This window comes from Alosa alosa, chromosome 20, assembly GCF_017589495.1.
Source record: "Alosa alosa isolate M-15738 ecotype Scorff River chromosome 20, AALO_Geno_1.1, whole genome shotgun sequence".
Lineage (NCBI taxonomy): Eukaryota > Metazoa > Chordata > Actinopteri > Clupeiformes > Clupeidae > Alosa > Alosa alosa.
Genome location: NC_063208.1, coordinates 28,201,405 through 28,224,433, shown reverse-complemented (window position 1 = coordinate 28,224,433; position 23,029 = coordinate 28,201,405). Strand labels below are relative to the sequence as shown.

Sequence of the window (23,029 nt, the reverse complement as noted above, 5' to 3'; positions counted from 1 at the left end):
CCATCTCCTACATCCTTGTCTTGGCACCACTTTAAGAGCCAGCCAGATCGCACTTAGACAGCTGAGCTCACTGACCATTTTAACCCATGGAAGTCCAGCATCTCCTATCCGCATGACTTGGAACGGAAAAAGATGCTATGACTTTTGTACAGGAGAAGCTCAGGGGTGCATGTCAAATATGTTGTTTAGTGACAAACCACTGAGTTAACCCCAAAAGTAACAAACGTTAACCCCAAAGACGTGGTAAACCTCCTAATAGAAGACACCTGTGATTATATTCTCTAACAAAACAAAGTCATAGGGCCCCTCTCTACCTTGGTCTCACTAAACTAGCTACATGGAATACACCCCTGGTTCTTCTTCCCATCCAGCAGGTGGCACCCTCATCTCTCATCACCATAACTCTGGCCAGATTGGCTCCACTGTTATGTGCCATTTACTCCTTAACCGAACACTTTACTTAGCTAGACTAACCTAGAACTACAAACATCCACACATACACACACACACACACACACACATGCACACACCCACAGCAATACACACTGTCCACCCTTGCCTTACATGATGTATACACAGCGACTTTGACCCTTGTCTTTATAATCAACACAGACCATACCCATGCATAACCCTAACGTTGCCCAAGGACCCTTCCTCCCACCCCACACAGTGTCCATTTAGTAGTGTCCTTAGTAGGATACATGATTGCATACAGCCTTATGCCCTGGTCTCACAGACTAGAAGACACAAAAGAGCAGTTCATATGTACTCCCCTACACTGCACACTAAATGCAAAAACTACAATTGTAAAACACTAACGTCTCATTCTACACTCTTAATCTATTGGAACCTCCTGAACCTCTTTGTCTAGACTACATTACCCATAACCCATAATCCACTGCACCCCAGCACCTTAAATTTGTACACTACAATACCCCCGATACTCACGGATCTCTGTATGGCCTTTCTATGGTTCACCCTCCTGAGATATTACACCATTCTATTTCTTGTGTCTTCTTCTTCCTTCTTCCTCTTCTTCCTTCCTCTTCGTCTCTACCACCCCCCCCCCCCCCCCCATACACACACTCTTCCCACCCCTCCACCCATCATCTTCTCAGTGTCTCAGTCAATACTGACTGATGTGTTGACTGACTTATTATATAAATTACTTTTCCGTTAATGATTGATTTTCTTGTTTTGATGTTTGTTTTGTTTTCATTTGGGGCCTGTCCAAACATGGATTTGTTTTTGTTTGCCTTTGTTTACTTGTCTGTCTGTTTTTATCTACTTGGGGCTGAATGACTCCGACTATTTGTGTGTCTCCACTGCGCCACACGCACACACTCCATCAAGCATCTTACTCTAGCTCCAGAAAAACTGGATACGACGGCTAATTTTGGAAAAGGATCTTTACTGACATCTGGCTTTCATCCATCCAGCAGGCGCCCATGCCAGACCAGGGTCAGAGCTACTCCACACTGCTGTCAGCTGCCTGATGACGCCATCTCATCAGAACATCCATACCTAGCACTCTTATGAGCTGGCTGATTTCATGCAGGTGTGTGTGTGAGCGTGTGTGTGTGTGTGTGTGTGTGTGTGTGTGTGTGTGTGTGTGTGCGTGCGTGCGTGTGTGTCAACAGTTTGGACAGGTCCTTTGCACTGCTGACTGAACGATGTTGTGTGTATACAAATGTCTCTTTTGTAAAAAAAAAAACACAAAAAGGAACATGAAGACTTAAAAAAGCGCACAATGCTGTCAATGCAAAGACTCAATAAAAGAGAAGGAAAGACAAGGCTGTGTCCTTCATATCTGTGTTTGTTTTCTGTCATGAAGTGAAGTGCATTAAGGTTAAAATGTCAAAAGGAAATGTAGATGTAACTTCCTGTTTTGCAGCAGTCCTCATTTGGTCTATGCAGCCAGTGCTAGGGTTGCACAATGAATTGATTTTGATCAAAATCGCAAATTGAACTAATGCTATTAGCTAATCGCAAAGGCTGTAATTAATCCTGCAACTTGCATGGTTCCGATGGTTAATCTTGTCACATCAATGATGTTTTTTTATATTCATGTCATCCTCCCTGTATGACAGGCTGTGACACGCATCTGACAGAAGTGCTGTGCTTCTCATGCACTAGGCATGCAGACCAATCAGAAGTGGCCCAATTTACAGCCAAAACGTGGAGTATTGAATCAAAAAACTAAATGAAATCACAATCTCAATATCACAATTAGATTCTTTCTCCCAACCTGTGCAGCCCTACCCAGAGTGACATACACAGATCCTGTTTAGTGGTCAAAGTTGAGACATCTCCCATGTCCACATCAACCCTTAACACCCAACTGCTCCTCAGGCGACACAACCGTGGTGGCCCACTGCTCCGGGTGCTCACTGTGTGTGTGTATTCACTAACCAGGGCTGTACAGTGTTACATATACGTAGCACATGCTACAAAAAAATCAGTCTGTGCTATGGATGATTTCCCAGCTTAGCACCAGTGTCTAAATAAGCACCTTATTTTCTAGAGTGCAGCCTACAGTAAGGTGTTTGTAACTACATACCGATGCTAGAGATTTTGTGGATTGTGCTACAAAACTATTAACCTCTGTAGCACCAGTTCTACGAGGAAAAAATTGAATGCACAGCACTGCTAACCACGTATCACAGATGGGTAAAATTTAAAGAAAGAATTTCCCTTGGGAAATTCCCTTTTCCTCGGCAAAACATTGAAATGTGAATACATTGAGCCAATCATGTGGTGTGATGTGAATACATTGAGCCAATCATATGGTGTGTTGTGAAGACATGGTGCCAATCATTTGTTGTGAACTCGCAGCTGGAGCAAGGTTGGTGTGTGAAGCCTTGCGCACGCGCATTTCTGCCGAATAGGATGCCCGATGAGTGCCCAAAAAGCGTTGCAATATGGCTGCCGAGTGGAGGGACTTGCCTAAAAGGACTTTGGTAAAAATCACATTGCTGAGTATGTTCAAATTATAATGTTCCATGATGGAGAAGAACACAGTGCTCAAGTGCTCAGCGACACAAACAAAATGACAAGAGACCTTTCGGGATGGGTTGGTCAAAATGTCGATTTTAATCGCTCTATAAAATATCCTCTATCTTTAAAACGCAAAAGTACAAATGCCATTAAATATCCTCCCGCCCTTTATGACAAAGCCCCATGTGTTTCCTAAAGATTTCAAAGTACAAACATTTTACAAAACAACAAAACTACATGGTATTATTGCACATCTTTCACTGCCAACCACAGGAGGGCGCCAGACGCGGGGGGGGGGAGGGCGGTAAAAGGGGTGGGGGTGGCGGGCTAGTCACCCCAGGTGAAGCGTAAATTAAGACTCTTTTCAGTGATATGGGAAACAGACAAGGGTGGCAGCAGGGGCAGGAGAATGGGGCAAATCTGCAGATCATAGACCTCTCCAGAATAAGTCCCGCCTCCTAACTTCCGTATCCATCCAACTTCCTGGCGTCGATTGTCTATGGGAAATAACATGGCGTTTTGAAAGATCGCACCTGTCAAACTCTGTAGGTGACAAAGTAGAAAAGCTGCTGGGCAGATTGGCCTACACACTTCTGCCATCTAGTTTCCACTGGATTTTTTTGATTTTTTGATTGCTGTTTAAGTAGTATAGTCTATAGTATACTACTTAAAACGCACCGACAATCAAAAAATCCAGTGGAAAGTAGATGGCAGAAGTAACAAGGCCAATCTGCCCACCAGCTTTTTCTACTGCCACCTACAGATGTTTTACCGTATGATATTTCTCAAACGCCATGTTATTTCCCATAGACAATCGACGCCAGGAAGTTGGATGGATACGGAAGTTACGGAGGCGGGACTTATTCTGGAGAGGTCTATTAGGAGAATTCTGTAGCAAAACTGCTGTTTGCCACACCGGCTGACTGTCAGCAAGTCAGACTGGTGCACCTCTGTCTCCGCTTGGCAGAGTTAGCGTGTGTGAGAGTGTTTGTGTGTGTGTATGGGGGTGTGTGAATCTGTGTGCATGTGTGTGTGTGTGTGTGTGTGTGTGTGTGTGTGTGTGTGTGTGGCGCGTGTGCGTGCATGCGTGCGTCTGTGTGTGTGTGCGCATGTGTGCACTTATGAGACTTCATACTGGACCTCTGTCCACTAGATCTATCCACACTGAATGGAATTATATCATGCATCAATCTACTTCATTTCACAGCGTACATGCACACACACACACACACACACACACATTCACACACATACACACACATGTATGAGTGTAATATGGCCATGTGTATGACCATCTTTAGTTATTATTACTGGTAGTTTGGCTGAAAGAGCACCTCTGTCTGAAATGAAACCAAGCAAATCATATAAACATCTGAAAACACACTCTCCCTCTCTCTCACACATACACACTCACACACACGCACACACACACACGCACACACACACACATATGTACAAACTCACAAATGCAAACGCACATATGTACACTAAAACGCGCGCGCACACACACACATTAGACTAAAGCCTGGCTTGCTACGGCCAATAGCAGATCTCAGATGAGCACACATCCCAGTGATCAGCGCTGGAGAGAGAGAGAGAGAATGGTCATGTGACTGTGTGGTGCTTCCTGGACACTGATCCATCAGGGGGTATTCCAAGTATATACGACTAGCATGGATAAGTTAGCGGTAATTCAGAAGAAATGGTACATCTGCTCATATGGAGCTTACTTGGCGTCTATCCCAGAGTTAACACATACGCGGATACATACCCTTCTCTTCTCTGCGCGTGCAATAACCCAGGCCGTTAGCCTAGCCTATTCCAGTTAGCCTATAGCTCCCTTTTAGCTAGGCTAGCTGTAGGCAAACTAGAATAACTCACTTCCAGTAAATTATGCTAAGCTAGGCTAAGAGTGTCAGACCAGGTTATTGCACACACAGAGAAGCGAAGGGTATGTATCCTCTGATCCAACTCTGGGGTAAAGCTAATTTCCCCAAAAGTTGGCGTGTTCCTTACAGAGAACACCACAGGACTCTTCTATTAAGAGGTATACCTCTTACTCTGAAACATACTGTAAGTTGTTCAAATACCACATATTTGAAGCACGCCCTGGAAACTGAATGGGTTCAACTCTCTCTGAGGCTTAGGCCCACTGGGTACTGGATAATCAGTCATCCTTCCAGAGCTTTCTCTGAGGCGTAAGATAACGAGTGCTCCAGACAGCCTCGGACGCTAGGACACACACACACCCGGCAGGACCCACGCGACCTGGAGATCTACCTGTGCAACTAAAACAGGTGCTGCAGACTGCAAACAGGTTTAGAGTGCTGGAGAAGTACAAAACATACAGACAGACAGACAGACAGACAGACAAACAAACAAACAAACAAACAAAAAAGAACAGCCAGAGTCTCTCTGTGAAGTCACACAGTAAGGAAGGTAGCTGTGTGGGGGTGGGCTCCACAAGCCCCTCCCCCTACTTGTCAATAAGTCCCGCCTCTTTGATCTTGCTGTAGAAGAACTTCTCGAGCAGGCTGGCGCATTTGTAATACTCGCTCTCGGGAGGGTTGTACTCGCGACAGTTGGTGAAGATGCGCTGCATGTCGGCCATGAAGAGCTTCCGTGTAGTGTAGTACCGGCTCTTCAGCCGCTCACTCATCGTCTTCAGGTCTACACACACACAAACACACAAGACATGACTGTTGCTGTGTTTCACCCAAGACTGTGCCTTATCTATGATTGAGAGTGTGTGTGTGTGTGTGTGTGTGTAAGTGTGTGCGTGTGTGTACTAATATATGCGAGTGTGTGTGTGTGGTTGGGTGCATATGTAGGCTCATGCATAATGTTTGTGTGTATGTGTATACGTACACTAGTGTGTGTCTTACCCATGGGGAAGCGGATGACCTGGTAGTACCCTGGGGCTTCACTCTTCTTCACTGGCTCCATGAATGGCCAGGCACTCTGGTGACTCTGCCATACACACACACACACACACACACACACACACACACACACACACACACACAATTAGTGTAAATGTTTGTCTCTGTCTGTCTGACAGCTGCCTGACTATGTTTGTCTCTCTGTCTTTCTGTCTATCTGTCTGTCTGTCCGTGTGTGTGTTTGTGTGTGTGTGTCTCTCACCTTGACGTTCTGTAGAATGGTCTTTAAGGTGCTGTACAGCTGGTCTGGATCCTTGAGCTCCTTCCTGGCCATCAGAAGGCACAGTATTGTCAGTATTAAGCACACACCACACGCATGTGCATGCACACACACACACACACACACACACACACACACACACACACACACAAAGGTAGCAAATACAAAACTCACCCTTTAGCCAAAGGTTTCCAGCCAGTCTCCCCTACAAGACAAATGTAATTTAGTTAATGTTTCTGAATCTCCTAGTACCCAGACCAATCCACACAAATGTAGTCGGCCTTACTGTAAGCACATACACACACACACACACACACACACACACACACACACAGCTCTGGAAAAAATTAAGAGACCACTGCACATTTTTCTGATGTCATCCAACGGTTGCTGAGTGACATTTCAATAAGTTGACGGTCATATTCAACTTTGCAGTGGTCTCTTAATTTTGAATATGACCGTCAACTCATTTGAATGTCACTCAGCAACCGTAGGATGACATCAGAAAAATGTGCAGTGGTCTCTTAATTTTTTTCCAGAGCTATGTATATATATATCATACTATTTTTTTCCACATAAAGGAAGTACTTACGGATACCGGGAATACTCTCAATGGGAATCTGCCTAACTCCCTCCTTAAAGCAGGACAGACCTGGATACACCTTACGGATCTGAGCCTGCTTCCGCTCAATCAACTTCTTAATAATCTGAGAGAGGGAGACACATGGGGAGAGGAGAGGAGAGGAGAGATGGAGAGAGATGAGGGGAGAGAGGAGGAGAGATGGAGAGATAGAGAGGAGGGGAGAGAGGGAGAAATGGAGAGAGGAGGGAGGTGGGGAGAGATAGAGAGAGGGAAAGATAGAAAGGAGGAGAGAGAGGGAGACATGGTGAGATGGAGGAGAGGGAGAGGAGGAAAGATGAAGAGATGGAACATGGTAAAGACATGAAGACATGGTGAGATGGAGAGAGGGAGCGATGGTGAGATGGACAAGGAGAGATGGAGAGAGGGAGAGATGGAGAGAGATTGAGAGAGGGTGAGGAGGGGAGAGAGGGAGAAATGGAGAGATGGTGAGAGGGAGAGAGGGAGAAAAAAGAAAGAATTTTGAATGTCATATGATACAGAAAGGGAGAGGGGACATTAAACACAAGTACACACACACACACACACACACAGACACTGACAAGCACTCACCTCTTTCTGCTTCTTGATAATGACAGAGAACTCTGTATAGGGGATGTTAGGGTTGAGGGCACAGCCCATGAGGGTGGCGCCCTCGTAGTCTTTGATGTAGCCCATGTACTTGGCCCTGGGCACCTTGATGTCCTTAGAGAAGCCCTGAGCAGTATGGGAAGTAAGGAGGGACAAAAGTCAAAATGGGAGGCAAAATGGGAAATGAGAGGTTGGGTAACTTTGTAGATGTAACGGATGCCAGCTAGCTTAGCTGTGCTTGTGGAACGTTAGTAAAACCTCACTCCACGACGCCTCAAGAGTGCTGCTGGCATGTGAGCCAGTAGCCTGGGCTATTGGCTCAATTGTTAGCACGCCGCCTCGATCCAAGGTGGGAGAGGTGCTGTTTGGTTCGGGTTCCTAGGTTCGTGTAGTACTGAATCGCCGCAGGTTCAACACAACGCAGGTTACATTGGTGCGTGAGGTTTAGGGGTGATAACGGATGCCAGCTAGAGTGAGGTTTAGGGGGTGAGTGTAAGAGCGGATGCCAGCTAGTAGCCTAGCTGTGGCTCAATTGTTGGTAAACCTCACCGGTACTGCTGTTCGCCTCAAATCGCCGGAGTGCTGCTGGCATGGTGAGCCAGTAGCCTTAGGGGGGAGTTGGCTCAATTAGCTGTGCTTGTGGAACGCTGGTAAACCTCACTCCCCGCTCTCGGCATCCGAGTAGCCTGCTGTTCGCTCAATTGTTAGCAAGGGGCTGAATCGGCGCAGGTTCAACACAACGCAGGTTACATAGACATCTTATTTACAGTTTTACAATTGCTAATATACATTTAGTCCAATCTATAGTCACATTTTTAAACTCAAAATACAATTAGCACAACATCTATCTGCTGTAAACCATACCATTAATGCATTCATGTTGTTTTCACACAATATACAGTCAATGAACATTTCTTAATGAACAGGTCCTCAAAAGCTATACTCAAAGCTTTTAATCCTTGATTCATTTGTAATTCTCTATATTTATTAAACATGTTATTACAGCATAACTAGAGCAGTAAAAGGGCTTCCCTGCTCTGCCGTGCCTTTTCTCCTGCACACCTCCACAGACTTCACAATCCAACACACAAAGGAAAATGGACATATACACGCCCCAGTGTTTCACCGCAGGGGGCACACCGCAGAACGAGGATGCGGTCGGTCACTGACCTGCTTCTTGAAGTAGCCGATGGCGTACTCATCTGCGTAGGTGAGGAAGTTGAGGATGTTGTGTTTGATGTGATACTCCTTCAGATGGTTCATCAGGTGCGTGCCATAGCCCTGACACACACAAGCACAGAGACACGCCACATGACAACGAGGTCGAGGGAATACAACTTACTTCTGTGTGCTGGCACGACAGAGTAGGAGAGCCTGTGGTACCTTGACCTGCTCGTTGGACGTGACGGCACAGAAGACGATCTCAGTGAAGCCCTGCGACGGAAACATCCGGAAGCAGATTCCACCGATCACACGGCCATCTTTGATCAAAGACAACGTTTTGTGCTTCCTGCATAGACAAGACATCAGGAAGAGATTGTGAGGATTGAAGTATGTGTGTGTGTGTGTGTGTGTGTGTGTGTGTGTGTGTGTGTGTGTGTGTGTGTGGGATGATAATCAAGTGAGTAAATTCTGTGACTATTCCACTTTAGAATATGCCAATTATCTGCAATCTCCAGAGATAAAATAATAATAAACCATCTCTGATAAAAGCCAGGGGTCATGTGAAAGGTCAGGACCAGGGTTAAAAACCGTTGCCATGGGAATCTCTACAGGCCAGATCCATTTCTCATGGTATACAGCTATGTCCAATAGAATTTGGGGGACAGGGATTAGGTGGTTACTATGGGAGATTTAAGGTTAGAGGTTAAAAGATGTCTCTTTGGGAGGATCAGGGTTAGGGGCTAAAGGTTGTTTCTATGGAATCAAGGCTAAGAGATACAAAAGCTTTAATGGGTTATAAACATGGCTAACAGTCAGTGTGTTGTCCAGTAGCCCAATAAAAACTACCCGCATGTTGAGAAACATAACTCTGCGATATCCTCTATCAACATCATATGTCACAGGCTGAAACTGAGATGTGAGTCAGACTGCAACCGAAGCTTATTTTCATAGTCGATTAGTCTGCTGATTATTTTCTCAGTGAATTTCGATTTCCCAAAGCCCAAGATTGGCCACACAGGAAAGATAGATTTTTGATGTATTTTCCTGAAATAATCGATAGTTGGCGATTAATTTAATAAACTAGTCAATTAATTGTTGCAGCCCTAAATGTAACTATTTTGACCTGTTAGATGAAATTGATGTGTGTGTCTGTGTCAGTGAGTGTAGGCGTGTGTGTGTGTGCATGTCTTCACGGGTCGACGACGAGGCGTGTATTGTACTCCTTGGGCATGTGTGTGCGTGGGTGTGTGCGTGAGTGTGTGAGTGAGTGAGTGAGTGAGTGAGTGAGTGAGTCGCGAAATTACGCAGCACAGACCATGTGATGTACTCCTAGGACATGCGTGTGTGTGCCTGTCAGTGTGCGTGTGCGTGAGTGAGTGCGACTCACGGGTCGAAGACGAGCCGTGTGATGTACTCCTTGGGCATGCTTGTGTGTGTGTGTGTGTGTGTGTGTGTGTGTGTGTATTTGCGTGCGTGCGTGTGTGTGTGTGTGTGTGTGTGTGTGTGTGTGTGTGTGTGTGTGTGTGTGTGTGTTGCCGCCAGTGTTGCGCGGGTTTGGTCACAAGCGGCCCGCGGGTCGCCCGATATTTTAATCAACCCGACCGCAACTCGGACCGTGAATATTAATTAGGACAAAATTATACCCAACCCGCGATCCGAACCGCTTATTTACAAAATGTGTGCTTTTGGTTATAGCCTGCATGCAGTGTGACAGTAGGCCATTTCTGTAAAACAAACTAATTTATTTGCGAAACTTTACCGTTATGCAGTAGAACTACACGCAGTAGGCATGCAGGGACATAATGTTTTGGGAGAGAGAATGAGAATAAGAGCCGCAAACACTGCGAACCACCAAGGATTAGAACACTAGGATAAGATTTGAAGGCCATGGACATACATCTTTCTTTCGAAAACAGAAATGGTGAGGCAAGGTAGGCAAGAGATATACATTGCTGGTCAAAACGTTAAGAACTGGTTTATAATGCTGAATGAAGCACAAAGCTTTACTAAAGCACATCCACTGTTTAAAGTCACAAACACAACTTAACTAAGGTAACTTTTATGCATCGCGAACCTATACATACCCGGCTGTGTAGTCTGTGCTATAACATTTATTCCTGCAGGCTGCCCGTTTTGGCTGTCATACTTTTAAATGGCTTCGCAAGAAGTAGGCCTACATAGACCATAACTTGTACTACTGTCATCTTCTTTAAGAACTTTTCCCAATATTTCCCATAGCCCATATCGCTATACGCGATGTCTTTTTTATTTTAACTCGCGTCTTCAGCTTCTTTACTGTTGACTTTACTGTATTGATGCTTTATTGATGCTAGCCTTCTCGTGATATTTTAAGTAGGCCTATTTGTAGAAAATATATATTTAATTAATTTCAAATGACCCGAATATCATTAAAATATTTTGTTTATGACTCGCGACCGCTTAATTTCGGGCAGACCGCGCAAAATTGGTGCGCGTGTGTGTGTGTGTGTGCGCGTGTGAGTGCGTGCAACTCACGGGTCGAAGACGAGCCGTGTGATGTACTCCTTGGGCATGCTTGTGTGTGTGTGTGTGTGTGTGTGTGTGTGTGTGTGTGTGTGTGTGTGTGTGTGTGTGTGTGTGTGTGTGTGTAATGACTAGCGTGTGTGTGTGTGTGTGTGCGTGTGTGTGTGTGTGTGTGTGTGTGTGTGTGTGTGTGTGTGTGTGTGTGTGTCTGTGTCTGTGTGTGTGTGTATGTGTGTGTGTGTGTGTGTGTGTGTGTGTGTCTGTGTGTCTGTGTCTGTGTGTGTGTGTGTGTGTGTGTGTGTGTGTGTGTGTGTGTGTGTGTGTGTGTGTCGCGCGACTCACGGGTCGAAGACGAGCCGTGTGATGTACTCCTTGGGCATGCGGGGCAGCTGGTGGGAGAAGACGTTCTGCAGGCCCACCAGCCACATGAGGACCTTCTTGTTGGGCTTCTGGTTGAGGGAGTTCCCGATGACATGGAACTCGATGACCCCTCGCCGCTCCTCCAGACGAGCCGCCTCGTCACGGGCAGAGTGGGCCGACAACAGAGACGGCTGCTAGGGGTCACAAAGGCTTAGTGTGTGTGTGCGTGCTAGTTGTTCATGTGTGCATGTGTATTTCTATATGTGTGTGTGTGCATGGTAGGTGCTCATGTGTGCATGTGTATCTCTATGTGTGTGTGTGTGTGTGTGTGTGTGTGTGTGTGTGTGTGTGTGTGTGTGTGTGTGTGTGTGTGCGCACGCGCGTGGCACAGTAGGTGTTTATGAGTGCATGTGTATCTCTGTGTGTGTGTGTGTGTGTGTGTGTGTGTGTGTGTGTGTGTGTGTGTGTGTTGTGTGTGTGTGTGTGTATGTGTATGTGTGTATGTGTATGTGTATTGGGCAGCCGTGGCCCACTGGTTGGTACTCTGGACTTGTAACCGGAGGGTTGCCGGTTCGAGCCCCGACCAGTGGGCCACGGCTGACGTGCCCTTGAGCAAGGCACCTAACCCCTCGCCGCTGTTGTAGCAGGCAGCTCACTGCGCCGGGATTAGTGTGCTTCACCTCACTGTGTGTTCACTGTGTGCTGTTTGTGTCACTAATTCACAGATTGGGTTAAATGCAGAGACCAAATTTCCCTCACGGGATCAAAAAAGTATATATACTATATACTTACTTGTGTGTGTGTGTGCGCGCGTGTGTGCGCGTGTGTTTGCGTGTGTGCGTGTGTTTGCGTGTGTGCGTGTGTGTGCGTGTGTGCGCGTGTGTGCGTGTGCGTGCGTGCGTGTGTGTGCGTGCGTGTGCGTGTGTTTACCTCTGGTCCCAGCATGGCTGAGGGGTCGGTGATGGTAGACATGACTTCATTGATGAGCTCCATAGGGATGTCTCCAATCACTCGAGCACGCTTACAGTCCTCCTGAGACAGCGGCTCTGCTAACCGTCGCTTCTCAACACCTGCTAAAACACACACACACACACACGCCACAGCACAGCCCTGCCTGGTTCACTCCTCCTGTTTCTGTTTTGGTTCACGCCTGTCTGCACAGCCCCTGCCTGGTTCCTCCTCCTGTTCCAAGTGTCTGTCTGATGAGACGGGTGGTCCCACTGCCGTTGAGACCGTGGTCCACTGGATTGTGTTTAGCGTTTGGATTGTGTTTAGCGTTTGGATTGTGTTCAGCGTTTGGATTGTGTTTAGCGTTTGGATTGTGTTTAGCTTTGGGATTGTGTTTAGCGTTTGGATTGTGTTTAGCTTATTCACCGCACCGCATTATCCTGATTGCTTACACTTTTATTTTCCCAATCCAACACTAATACTGACTTTACTTAACCTACACTGTTAAGTTCCCTTCATGCAACACATCTAAAATATTATTGCTACTCCGCATGTGGCCTTCCCTTTTCTGTTACCCGAGCCCAAAGCCAGGCTTTGTAACACACATGAACACACACACACACACACACACACACAGACACAGACACACACACACACACACACACACACACACACACACACACACACATACACACACACACACACACACACACACACACACACACACACACACACACACGCATACCTGGACTCCTCTCGAGCATTGAGGCAGGTTTGCAGGCGGGGCTCCCTCCCCCCATGCCCACTGACTCCACTGGACTTGGACTGCTGCTGGAGTATGCTGATCTGGCTACCGAAGTGGCACTTAGGACTGCAAACATACACACACACACACACACACACACACATACAAAAAGACTTACTTACATGCATACATACATCAGATATACATACTCCTATAACCCCATAATAACCCATAACACACACATACGTATGTGTATGTGTACAGTATGTATATGTGTATGTGTATGTTTATGTGTGTGTGTGTGTGTGTGTGTGTGTGTGTGTGTGTGTGTGTGTGTGTGTGTGTGTGTGTGTGTGTGTGTGTGTGTGTGTGTGTGTGTGTGTGTGTGTGCACGTGTGTGCATGTGTGTGTGTGTGTGTGTGTGTTACCTGTATGAATGGGTACTTGGTCACCAGTGGAGCCCATGAGGAAGTCTTCACTCCAGATGGGAGAGCTATTACTATACACCTCCTCTTCAAGCATAGACAGAAATCTATAAGAGCACACACACACACACACACACACACACACAAAAGTTCTTAAACTGATATATGGGTGATATGTGTATGTATAAGTGTGGGCTTTAACTTGGGAAAGTGTGTGAGGATGTTTGTGTTTGTGTTCGTGTGTGTGTGTGCGTGTGTGTGTGCATACTCACTTGGGAAAGTGTGTGAGGATGTTTGTGTTTGTGTTCGTGTGTGTGTGTGTGTGTGTGTGTGTATTCACTTGGGGAAGTGTGTGAGGATGTTTGTGTTTGTGTTCGTGTGTTCGTGTGTGTGTGTGCGCGTGTGTGTGCGTACTCACTTGGGGAAGTGTGTGAGGATGAGTGTGCGTTTCTCTGGGGGCAGTTTGTCCTTCTCGTGTCGCGCCTGCTGCAAAAGCTGCTTCCTCATGACGGTAAAGACTGACCGAAGCAGCGTTTGGCCAAACACCTGAGTCGCCTCGTAGCGCGGCAGGCTGTCACAGAACTGAGGGACGTTACAGTAGCACAGCCACCTGCCGAAAACACACACACACACACAGTGCACACACAGACAGAACACACACACATAGACCACACACCGAGCACACACACAAACACACACACACACACACATAAACACACAGCACACCACAAACATACACTCAGGGGTGAGGACAGAAACACAGGAATGAGCCTCAAGATTTGACACACAACCTTACACACACACACACATACATTATGTCAACTTGAGTCAACTCCCCTGATCCAGAATAGCACAGCAAAGCTACTGTATGGTGTTGTTTACATCACAGCTTTTGGCCCAATTTTATTTTTAAGAACCATGAACACTGACACTGTTTAAAACAATTCAAAACAAGTAGACTTAGATTTGGGGTTGCTTTACACTTGTAGGTAGCTGAAAGTTAGTCATTTATATTGAAGAACTGTGGAGTATGTGATACACCTACAGATAGAGTATTGTATTGGCAAATATAAGAGGAAAACAATGATGTGTTACTGATTTGTCTAATGTTGCATTTTTGAATATCTCAACACAGAAGGATATCTCTGATTATTCTAAATTATAGTATTCTCATCCGAGATTGTTACAAACTTCGAGGCACTTTGAGATGTAATGGCCATTTCGCTTTGCGTGGTGGCCGTATTACTCGAACGAGCATTATCTTTCTGATACCCCAACGTAATGTCGTCCGTTACATAACACATTGCAATCAATATTCAAAACCCTTTTTTGTTTACAGAGACACACACATATACAGTACTATAGGTTCTGTAAAGCACCTTGAGACAATTTCAACTGTTTGGAATTTAACTAAATAGAATATGTACACACATAACAGTACACACACACACACACACACACACACACACACACACACACACAAACACACACACAGACACACACACATAAACACACATAGACATACAAGTAAGTGCACATAAACCATATCCACACACCTTCACCCGAAACCACTGTACCATCATGTGAGGCTGACAGTGTACCTGAGCTATGAAATGTAACCACCAGGATTGTACGTGTTGTGATCAGTGTGTAGCAGACAGGCAGCTACCCAGGGGGAATGTAAACATTTGGAAAGCAGTTTGTTAATCAGAGGCTCTGATGCTAACGAGGCAAACAACGTTAGCATTCCATAGACCGCCATTCATTTTGGCATCACGTTGACATCAAATAACTTTACATCTGAAGCTTTTTATGTCGATATGTTGTAATAGTTATTTTCCAGAGAAATACAATACTGTATGACTGGCTGCATAACATCTGATGTCTTTTTATGGCCCCATAATAAACATTTTTCTAAAGCTATATGCTTAAAATTATGTCATGAACAACTTTCAGTCACACAGGAGAGAAGTAGCTGCATATTCTGAACGAGAAGTTTGAAGGCAATCAGGGGCAGAGCCCATGGGAAAGCCATAGAGGAGAGCGTCCGAAAGAAAGAAAAAAAACAATTCAGTGACGTTTTGTGGGACTAGCACTTTGTGTGAACATATCAAGCTACACTCCAACTAAAAGCATCCTACACATTCTGAATGCTCTAGGCGTGGCTACCAGATTTTCCATGTTTCTGTCCGTTTATTGCTCAACACCACATGTATGTCACCAAACTGAGCTTGAGGCTGTGCTGTGCAAAGAACAACGCCCAACAGGAAATGAAATCAACTTCACTTCTCCCCATTCAAGCCCTATGGAGTGGCTCTGTCCATTTCTTATACTGGCTATGGCGGCTACCTGGTGTAGTTGACCTTGTAGCTGGCCGCATCATCCGTAGGTGCCCGCTGTCGTCTCTGGGAGGGAGTCTCCAGCTGCCAGTAGTTGATCTGGTTCAGGAACATCTTGGCCAGCTCCACGATAGTCTGCCGCTCTCGCGAGGGCAGGTGGCTGAACTTGTACTGCACAAAGTTATTCACCCCCTGTGGACGATAACAGGACAACACACACCCACATACACACACACAAATGCACAGAAACACACACACAGACCCACAAACACACGCGTACACACATGCACACACGTACCGGCATACACACACACACACACATACACAAACATAAGGAATGTGATACTCACAATGCACAGAGCGACTGGAGAAAAATAGAGCTAATGTTTGTTCTAAAGCTATTATGATCATGCTACTTAAGCCATTTTCAGCAGATGTTGTTCTTTATAGCTGTGGATAGAATGATGAAAGTCTAAAAGTCCAAATAGATGATTTAGAAATAATTCTAAAGTAGGTGGGAGTGTAGAGAATGCACATGTGCATGTGTCAATCAAAAGTCACAATTATGTGTGTCTGTATGAATACAAAATACTGAACTTATTTGAATGTTTTCCTGTCTACTACAAGAGCACCCCCTGTCTTCCAAGATGAGCAAATAAACAACCCCCACAACAGACTTGGAGACAAAACAATAAAAGGAACAACAACAAAAAGGCACTCATGACATTGCTGGGGTGGGTTTGTGTTGACCTGTTCAATGCTGGGCTTCTCAAATGGGGGGCTTTCTAGAGCTTCTACTGTTGGCATCCCCATCTGCAAAATAGATTTCTTCAGGAGCTGCAAAACACACACACAGACACACGCACACACACACACACACACACACACACACACACACACACACACACACACACACACACACACACACACACACACACACACACAAACACACACACACACACACACACACACAAAACACACACAGGCTATTAGAAAAGAATGCCATGAGTGCAGGCACACAAAGGCCCATCCCAGTGTGTGTGAGCACACAGCAGTGTGAGCAGGCTGGCGGTGTCGATGGGAGCCGTGACGCACCTTGAAGAGGGAGAAGTAGACCTGCTTGGTGTCGGGGTCCTCTTCCTTGTGCACACAGTTGTACAGGTACTCCACGTCCAACGCGATGCCCAGCAGTCTGTTCACCTCCTCCTCTGACACATGCTGCAGGTGAGTCACGTGATCACCTGGTCCATCACAGAAAGAATGTCCATCAGTATTAATTTTTTAAAACACACACATACACACAGACACACGGACGAACTGCCATATCTGATACATCCAAATAAATCTACAATGGTATGAAGATACATTCTGCATGTATGTGTGTATGCATCTGTGTGTGTCTGTCTGTACTATATGTGTAAGTGTGTCCCAGCATCTCTGTGTGTGTCTGTGTGTATGTGTGTGTGTGTGTGTGTATGCATGTGTGCATCCTTGTGTGTGTGAGTGTGTGTGCATGTGTGCATCTTCGTGTGCGTGTGTGTGCACTCACTGAGGGCGTGGCTGCAGCTCCGACAGGGCTCCATCAGGTTGACCACCACCAGCTGCTCCGCCCGCGGAGGGGTGGGTGGAGGGGGTGGGTGGAGGGTTCTGGCTCTTCCACCCATTACATTTACACGCTCCCTCCGCCTGATCACAAAGACACACAAATCAGCTTGTGCACCTGAAAACTAACTGCTTACCTTGGATACCTAGAGTGGCCTACAGTATGGGCAGTGGTTAAGGAGCTGGGCTAGCATGCAGTAGCCTGAAAGGTTGTGGGTTCAATTCCCTGCTTCCACTGCTGTGCCCTTGAGCAAGACACTTAACCCAGAGTTACTCCAGATACAATGTAATCCCTTGTAATATAGTTTACATGTAAGTCAATTTGGACAACAGTGTCAATAAATGTGATATTACTGAGCGCAATCGTAAACTGGTCATGTGGCATAACCATAACACGTTCACATGAAATATACAGTTTCAATAAAAAGAAAAAAAGTTATGACAAACACAAGAGAGTTCCAACAGTTTCGCTGATTAGACTCAATTTCTATATTACACTTTCTCTCCTTATGCCAATTCAAGGAAGCTGCAATGTTAAGAAATAAAGCTATATTTCATTTAAAAAATGTTAATTCAATTAGTTTTAGTTTCTAATGTATATTTAAATTGTGTTTATAACTGACGGTGCTATTCGAGTAGGCCTATCAGCTGGGAGTATTCTGCCCTCCAATTATCAACAACATCGTGGTGCGGTGGCGCGCTCGGAACGGGAGCGCGCACGGGGGCGCAGCAGCTAGCCCCGCCCCCCAGCAGCTGTCACCCTGTCATAACAAAGACGCTGTTCGGGGCTGGCCGAACTATGGAATCGACAAACATAATCTCACGTCTCACAACAAACCCATACGTCAAAACACACACACACACGTAGGCCTACACACACACAAACCAACAAACAGTCACTTTTCGCCCAGTGTCTGGCATGGCTGTCGTCCACAGCACAGTGTCCTGTTGCTAGTGTAGGCTACTCACTCAGTCCAAGATATTCAAAACACTGGACTTGACAAACCGCCAAGTATGTGTGTTTACGTCTTCCCTGGAATACGCAGCAGCAAAGTTTCCTTTGCACATAACGTAAATATCCAATATTCGGCATTAAAATGCCTCGTTGTTTACTGTTCAACTTCCAAGCTGGTAAAAAATGTCATACTAAAATGCGGGAAATAAAAACACCATCTATGGCCCCTTATGCTGCGCTTGCAAAATGAAGCGCTTGTCAGCAGGGCACAGAAACCAAAACTAACTCATAATCCATCGCCATAGCGAGAGACGGAAAGGTTGGACGGAGAGACAGGTAGGCACGGGTACCTTGCAAGAAGAATACACTCCCAGTTTCTCCAGTTTCTTCGGTCGCGGGGAGGCGCGGAGCTGCGCCTTCTTGACGGCGATACGTGCAGATCCGACTGCGGAGCCCGAACACTCCGTTCCCCCGGCTCCAGGCGCTGCCGGGGCCGAACCCGAGGCTCCGACGGCAGGGGAACCCTGCGGGACCCCCGCGCTTTCCGACATCCCGGGGAGCCGGCCCGAACAGGACCCGCGAGCCGAATCTTCGACGCTCTCTCGGACACACACACCCGTTTTCCACTTCTCAACAGCGGGATTCAGACATGGCGATCATCCCTTTTTTTCTTTCATTTGACATTGTAAGTCCGTCTCTCCTCCGCTAGGGGACACAAATGAATATTCCTCTATGAATCGGTAGGGTCACAAAAATGCACTCATTCGTTAACAAAATTTCAAGGTCAAACCGGATCCTGCAGAAAAGACGGAGTAAGACAGGCCCAATTACCACCGCTGCCAGATAGACAGGACGCTTCCGACATGCACAATTAGCCTACTGCATTAACAGAGAGTTGCATTATCAGCCAACGTTACTGATTGTGAGACAGCTATGTGTGTGTGTTGCGAGGGGGTGGAGACCTGGTTATTACGATTTCATAATTGAGTAAAAGCTAGGCCATAAGGCCTTAACATAATGTTTTTGCTGGTTTGTGGCCAAATAGGCTACTAGGCCCGTACGCTCCGTGAAAATGTTATTCAGTTTTAGACCAGTTGCGTCATCCTCTCCCAGTGTAACTTGCTGTGTGTGGAATAGATAACAAACCTGCAGCAGCACCTCAGAGGTCACGTGACTCTCCCATCATAGGTTTATACTTACATCGTACCTGTAGTGCAGAAGGATTCTTCCTCTGAAGTCCCACTCATTATGCCTAGGCTACTTCATACCTGTCCTGCAGAGACATCTCTCATCTCTGTCAGGTCCTGTTTGGAGAGACTCCCCACACACACACACACACACACATACACTGTGGCCAAAAAGTACCTTAAGATCTCTTGGCACAAAAGATCTGCCACTTTTATTCTGGAAAATTCCCTAAATCACACACACACACACACACATGCACGCACACACACACACACACACACACACACTGCTTAACAGCCTTTCCCACCTGCCCTGACAACAGCAGAATATACAAAAAAATGACACATTCAAATGCTTATAAAATTATAACATTCATATGATTTTAACATTAGATATATGAATGGGACCAAGGTTCCCCACTGACTCACCAGAGACTGACTTGGATCTATTCCAAAGATAAGTTTTAGTCCATGCCACAGCAGTGGTCAATACAGCACTTAATAGGGAAGCAGTGAATGGATTTTGTACGAACAGAGAAATCAGATCTCTTTTCTTTCTCAGCTTTGAGTCACTGGCTGCACCTGTCTCTGACCCACACCTAAACCAGATTTAAACCAGTTATATACCAGACTTGTGCCAGGTCTAAACTGGATATTAACCAGCCCTGCTGTGTCAGATCTAAACCAGACCAGGGCCTCATTACAGAAACTTCCTTACTCTGGTATCCTATCTTATCTCAGTTTAGGATACCATTTAGGATTTTTCATACAGAAGCATGTTCCCTAACTGCATTTAGGGAAAAAATCATCTTAAGATAGGAATTTGGCCATTACAGAACCATCCTAACTCAAAGCATCCTTGAACTTAATAGCAAGTTAGGATCCTAAATTCAAAATAACAGCCAAAGCTGACTGCTCAGTCTTGTTGGGTTGTTGCCTAGTCCATAGACTGTATAATATATTATATAGTTCTATACAGTCTACGACAAGATGAGAAACTTGACTGTTGGGGACACCGTAAAGCATATTTCACTAAATAGGTTAATTAAGTGAAAACTTGGACAAGCAATATAAAATGTATAAACTATGTGTTTAAAACATTTATGACAAATAAATATTAATCATCATAACAGAATATTAGACTGTTATTTATTAATTATGAATTAATATATTTACATTTTTCATGTTTTTATCCTGCACATCAAATGAATCAATATTGACACACTCTCTTGCTTCCTGTCTTTTATCTTTGATATTATGGTTTGTCTGTCTTGAGCAACCAACTGTTGTGAGTTTAGGAACTGCTTCTGTAATAGGAAGATAGGCTTTTTTTTTCATAGAATCTTTGAAACTTAAGACAGGTCAAGCAGTTAGGATATGTTTCTGTAATGAAGACCCTGTACCATTTTCGTTTAACCGGTGTGACAGGAATGTTGGAAATTGAACGTTCTAAGGAATATCTGGGTTCATTGAATTCAACATAGAATTTTAGAACCTTACATTGTTGTGGAACAGAATCTTCTGTTAGAATGTTCAAAACTCCCCTGCCGCTCTTATTCAAAGCGACTTACAAAAAAGGAACAATCAAGGTACAATGTGCCCAGTGAAGCAATAATACCAAATTATTAATCCATAGTTGGTACATTTTCATGTGTATCATCTGTGGCAGATGTGAACCGGACCTGTGCCAGACAGGGCCCACATGTGGGCAGAGTAGGCATTCAGAGTCAGCTGTAATCGCAATCAAACCGCATTGCCCACAGCCCAGCCACTCACCAAGTAAGTAATCAGGATTCATTAGGTATTCATGTCTTTATTGATGTTTTTATTTGGTAAATGAATAGTACTGTAAAATGCTCGCATTTAGATTTTGTTGTTTTTGTATTTCTTTCTCTTTTTTTTGTTGACCTGGCTGCATTTAGCACTCACTGCAAATAAACATGTAGAACACACACACCCAGCGGATGGAGAACGTTCTAGAGGACACAGAACATGTGGAACCCTGTGTGTATGTGTGTGTGTGTGTGTGTGTTGTGTGTGGTTCTGCGAGTGAGCTGGCGAGCGAGCGCACGTGAGGTCAGCGCAGCTCCCCCTCTCCTCCTGCTCACCCTAACTTTCACCCATCATGTGACTGACAGCTAGCCAGTCAGCCAGGGCCTCTGGTCCAGTGCCTTGCGTCTGGTTGGTCGGGGAGTCTGATTGACGGAGGGAGGGAGGGGCTAGGTGGTGTTGGGGCAGCTCTGATTGGATAAGTGCGGGACAGGGGCAGGGGGGGCAGGCCGACAGGGGAAACCTGTTAGGACTAATACAACCCTCAGCAGTTCAGACTAAAGAAATGCACGTCTGTTTTTTTTTTGTTTTGTTTTCCATTTGTTAATAACACTACATACATTTATAAAGACCACCAAAGATTATAATTTAACCATTTCTGTGAAAAATAAACAAAACAAAAAAACAAAAGCTCATATGTCCAAACCCATATCAAAGCAGGTTACTGGTTACTGTACAGTTTTTTTTTTTTTTTATCATTACCAAGACAACTCCCTAGCAAGCATTAGTTGTGTAAATATGAAATGAAAAGTCGACTACATTGCATCACCCTATTTACAGTAAATTATTTATATATTTCTCTATGTCACACGGTCATCGGACAGAATCATGAGCATACTTAGTGCAAGGCATGAGAAGACAGCTGTCAGAATTACAGACCAGATGGGTGTGTTTGTGTGTCTGTGTGTGTGTGTGTGGACAGATTATGAGATGGGCATGAAGGAAGAGAAAGGGGAAAAAACAAACTCTACTTTCGGCTCTAAAAGTGAACGTGTGTAACCAACCAACTAAAGGTTAAGTGTGACCTGTGCCGATGTGTCTTAAGTTTTTACCTCTGTGCTGTTCTCTATGAGGGTTTCCGGTCAGCCAAACTCAGCCAAACACACACACACACACACAAACACACACACACACAGAGACACACAAACAGACACACACACACACACACACACACACACACACACACACACACACACACACACACACACACACACACACAAACAGACATACACACACAGACACACAGACACAGACACACACACACGGTGTAACACTATGCGTTTATGCACACCTCCACAATATCAGCAGGTGTGCAGGAAGTAGACAAGGCCGTGCCACTGTATGGACTAGCGTGTGTTTTCAGGTAAGTGTCAGTGTGTGTGTGCCTGCGTGCATGTGCTAGTGTGTTGACCAAACTCCTGTTTATAGCTTCATGGAACAGCACAAATTCTTGCACTGTGTTGTTTGTTTTGTTTTTTTTTGTTGTTATTTTTGTTTATGTTAGGCCTTGTAGTGATGCATGCATTCATAATTCTGTTAAGTACATTTAAAACAAGATGAGAAAGGAAATAAAAAAGACAAAAAAGCAAATCAAATGAAATAA

The 23,029-nt window shown here is 45.2% G+C and overlaps 1 protein-coding gene across 1 annotated transcript; it reads right to left on the bottom strand.

Moving 5' to 3' along the window:
• Positions 1-4,014: 4,014 nt before the first annotated feature.
• Positions 4,015-19,471, bottom strand: kat2b (K(lysine) acetyltransferase 2B). The gene is given in 19 exon segments (XM_048230068.1): positions 4,015-5,667; positions 5,883-5,967; positions 6,142-6,205; positions 6,334-6,364; positions 6,752-6,866; positions 7,352-7,495; positions 8,540-8,650; positions 8,753-8,879; positions 11,378-11,586; positions 12,326-12,465; positions 13,089-13,214; positions 13,517-13,620; positions 13,932-14,123; positions 15,863-16,044; positions 16,603-16,689; positions 16,948-17,093; positions 17,402-17,487; positions 17,489-17,538; positions 18,760-19,471. Coding segments are annotated over 19 exon segments (2,394 nt in total). The 5' UTR covers positions 18,961-19,471; the 3' UTR covers positions 4,015-5,473.
• Between the last annotated feature and the right edge of the window lie 3,558 nt (positions 19,472-23,029).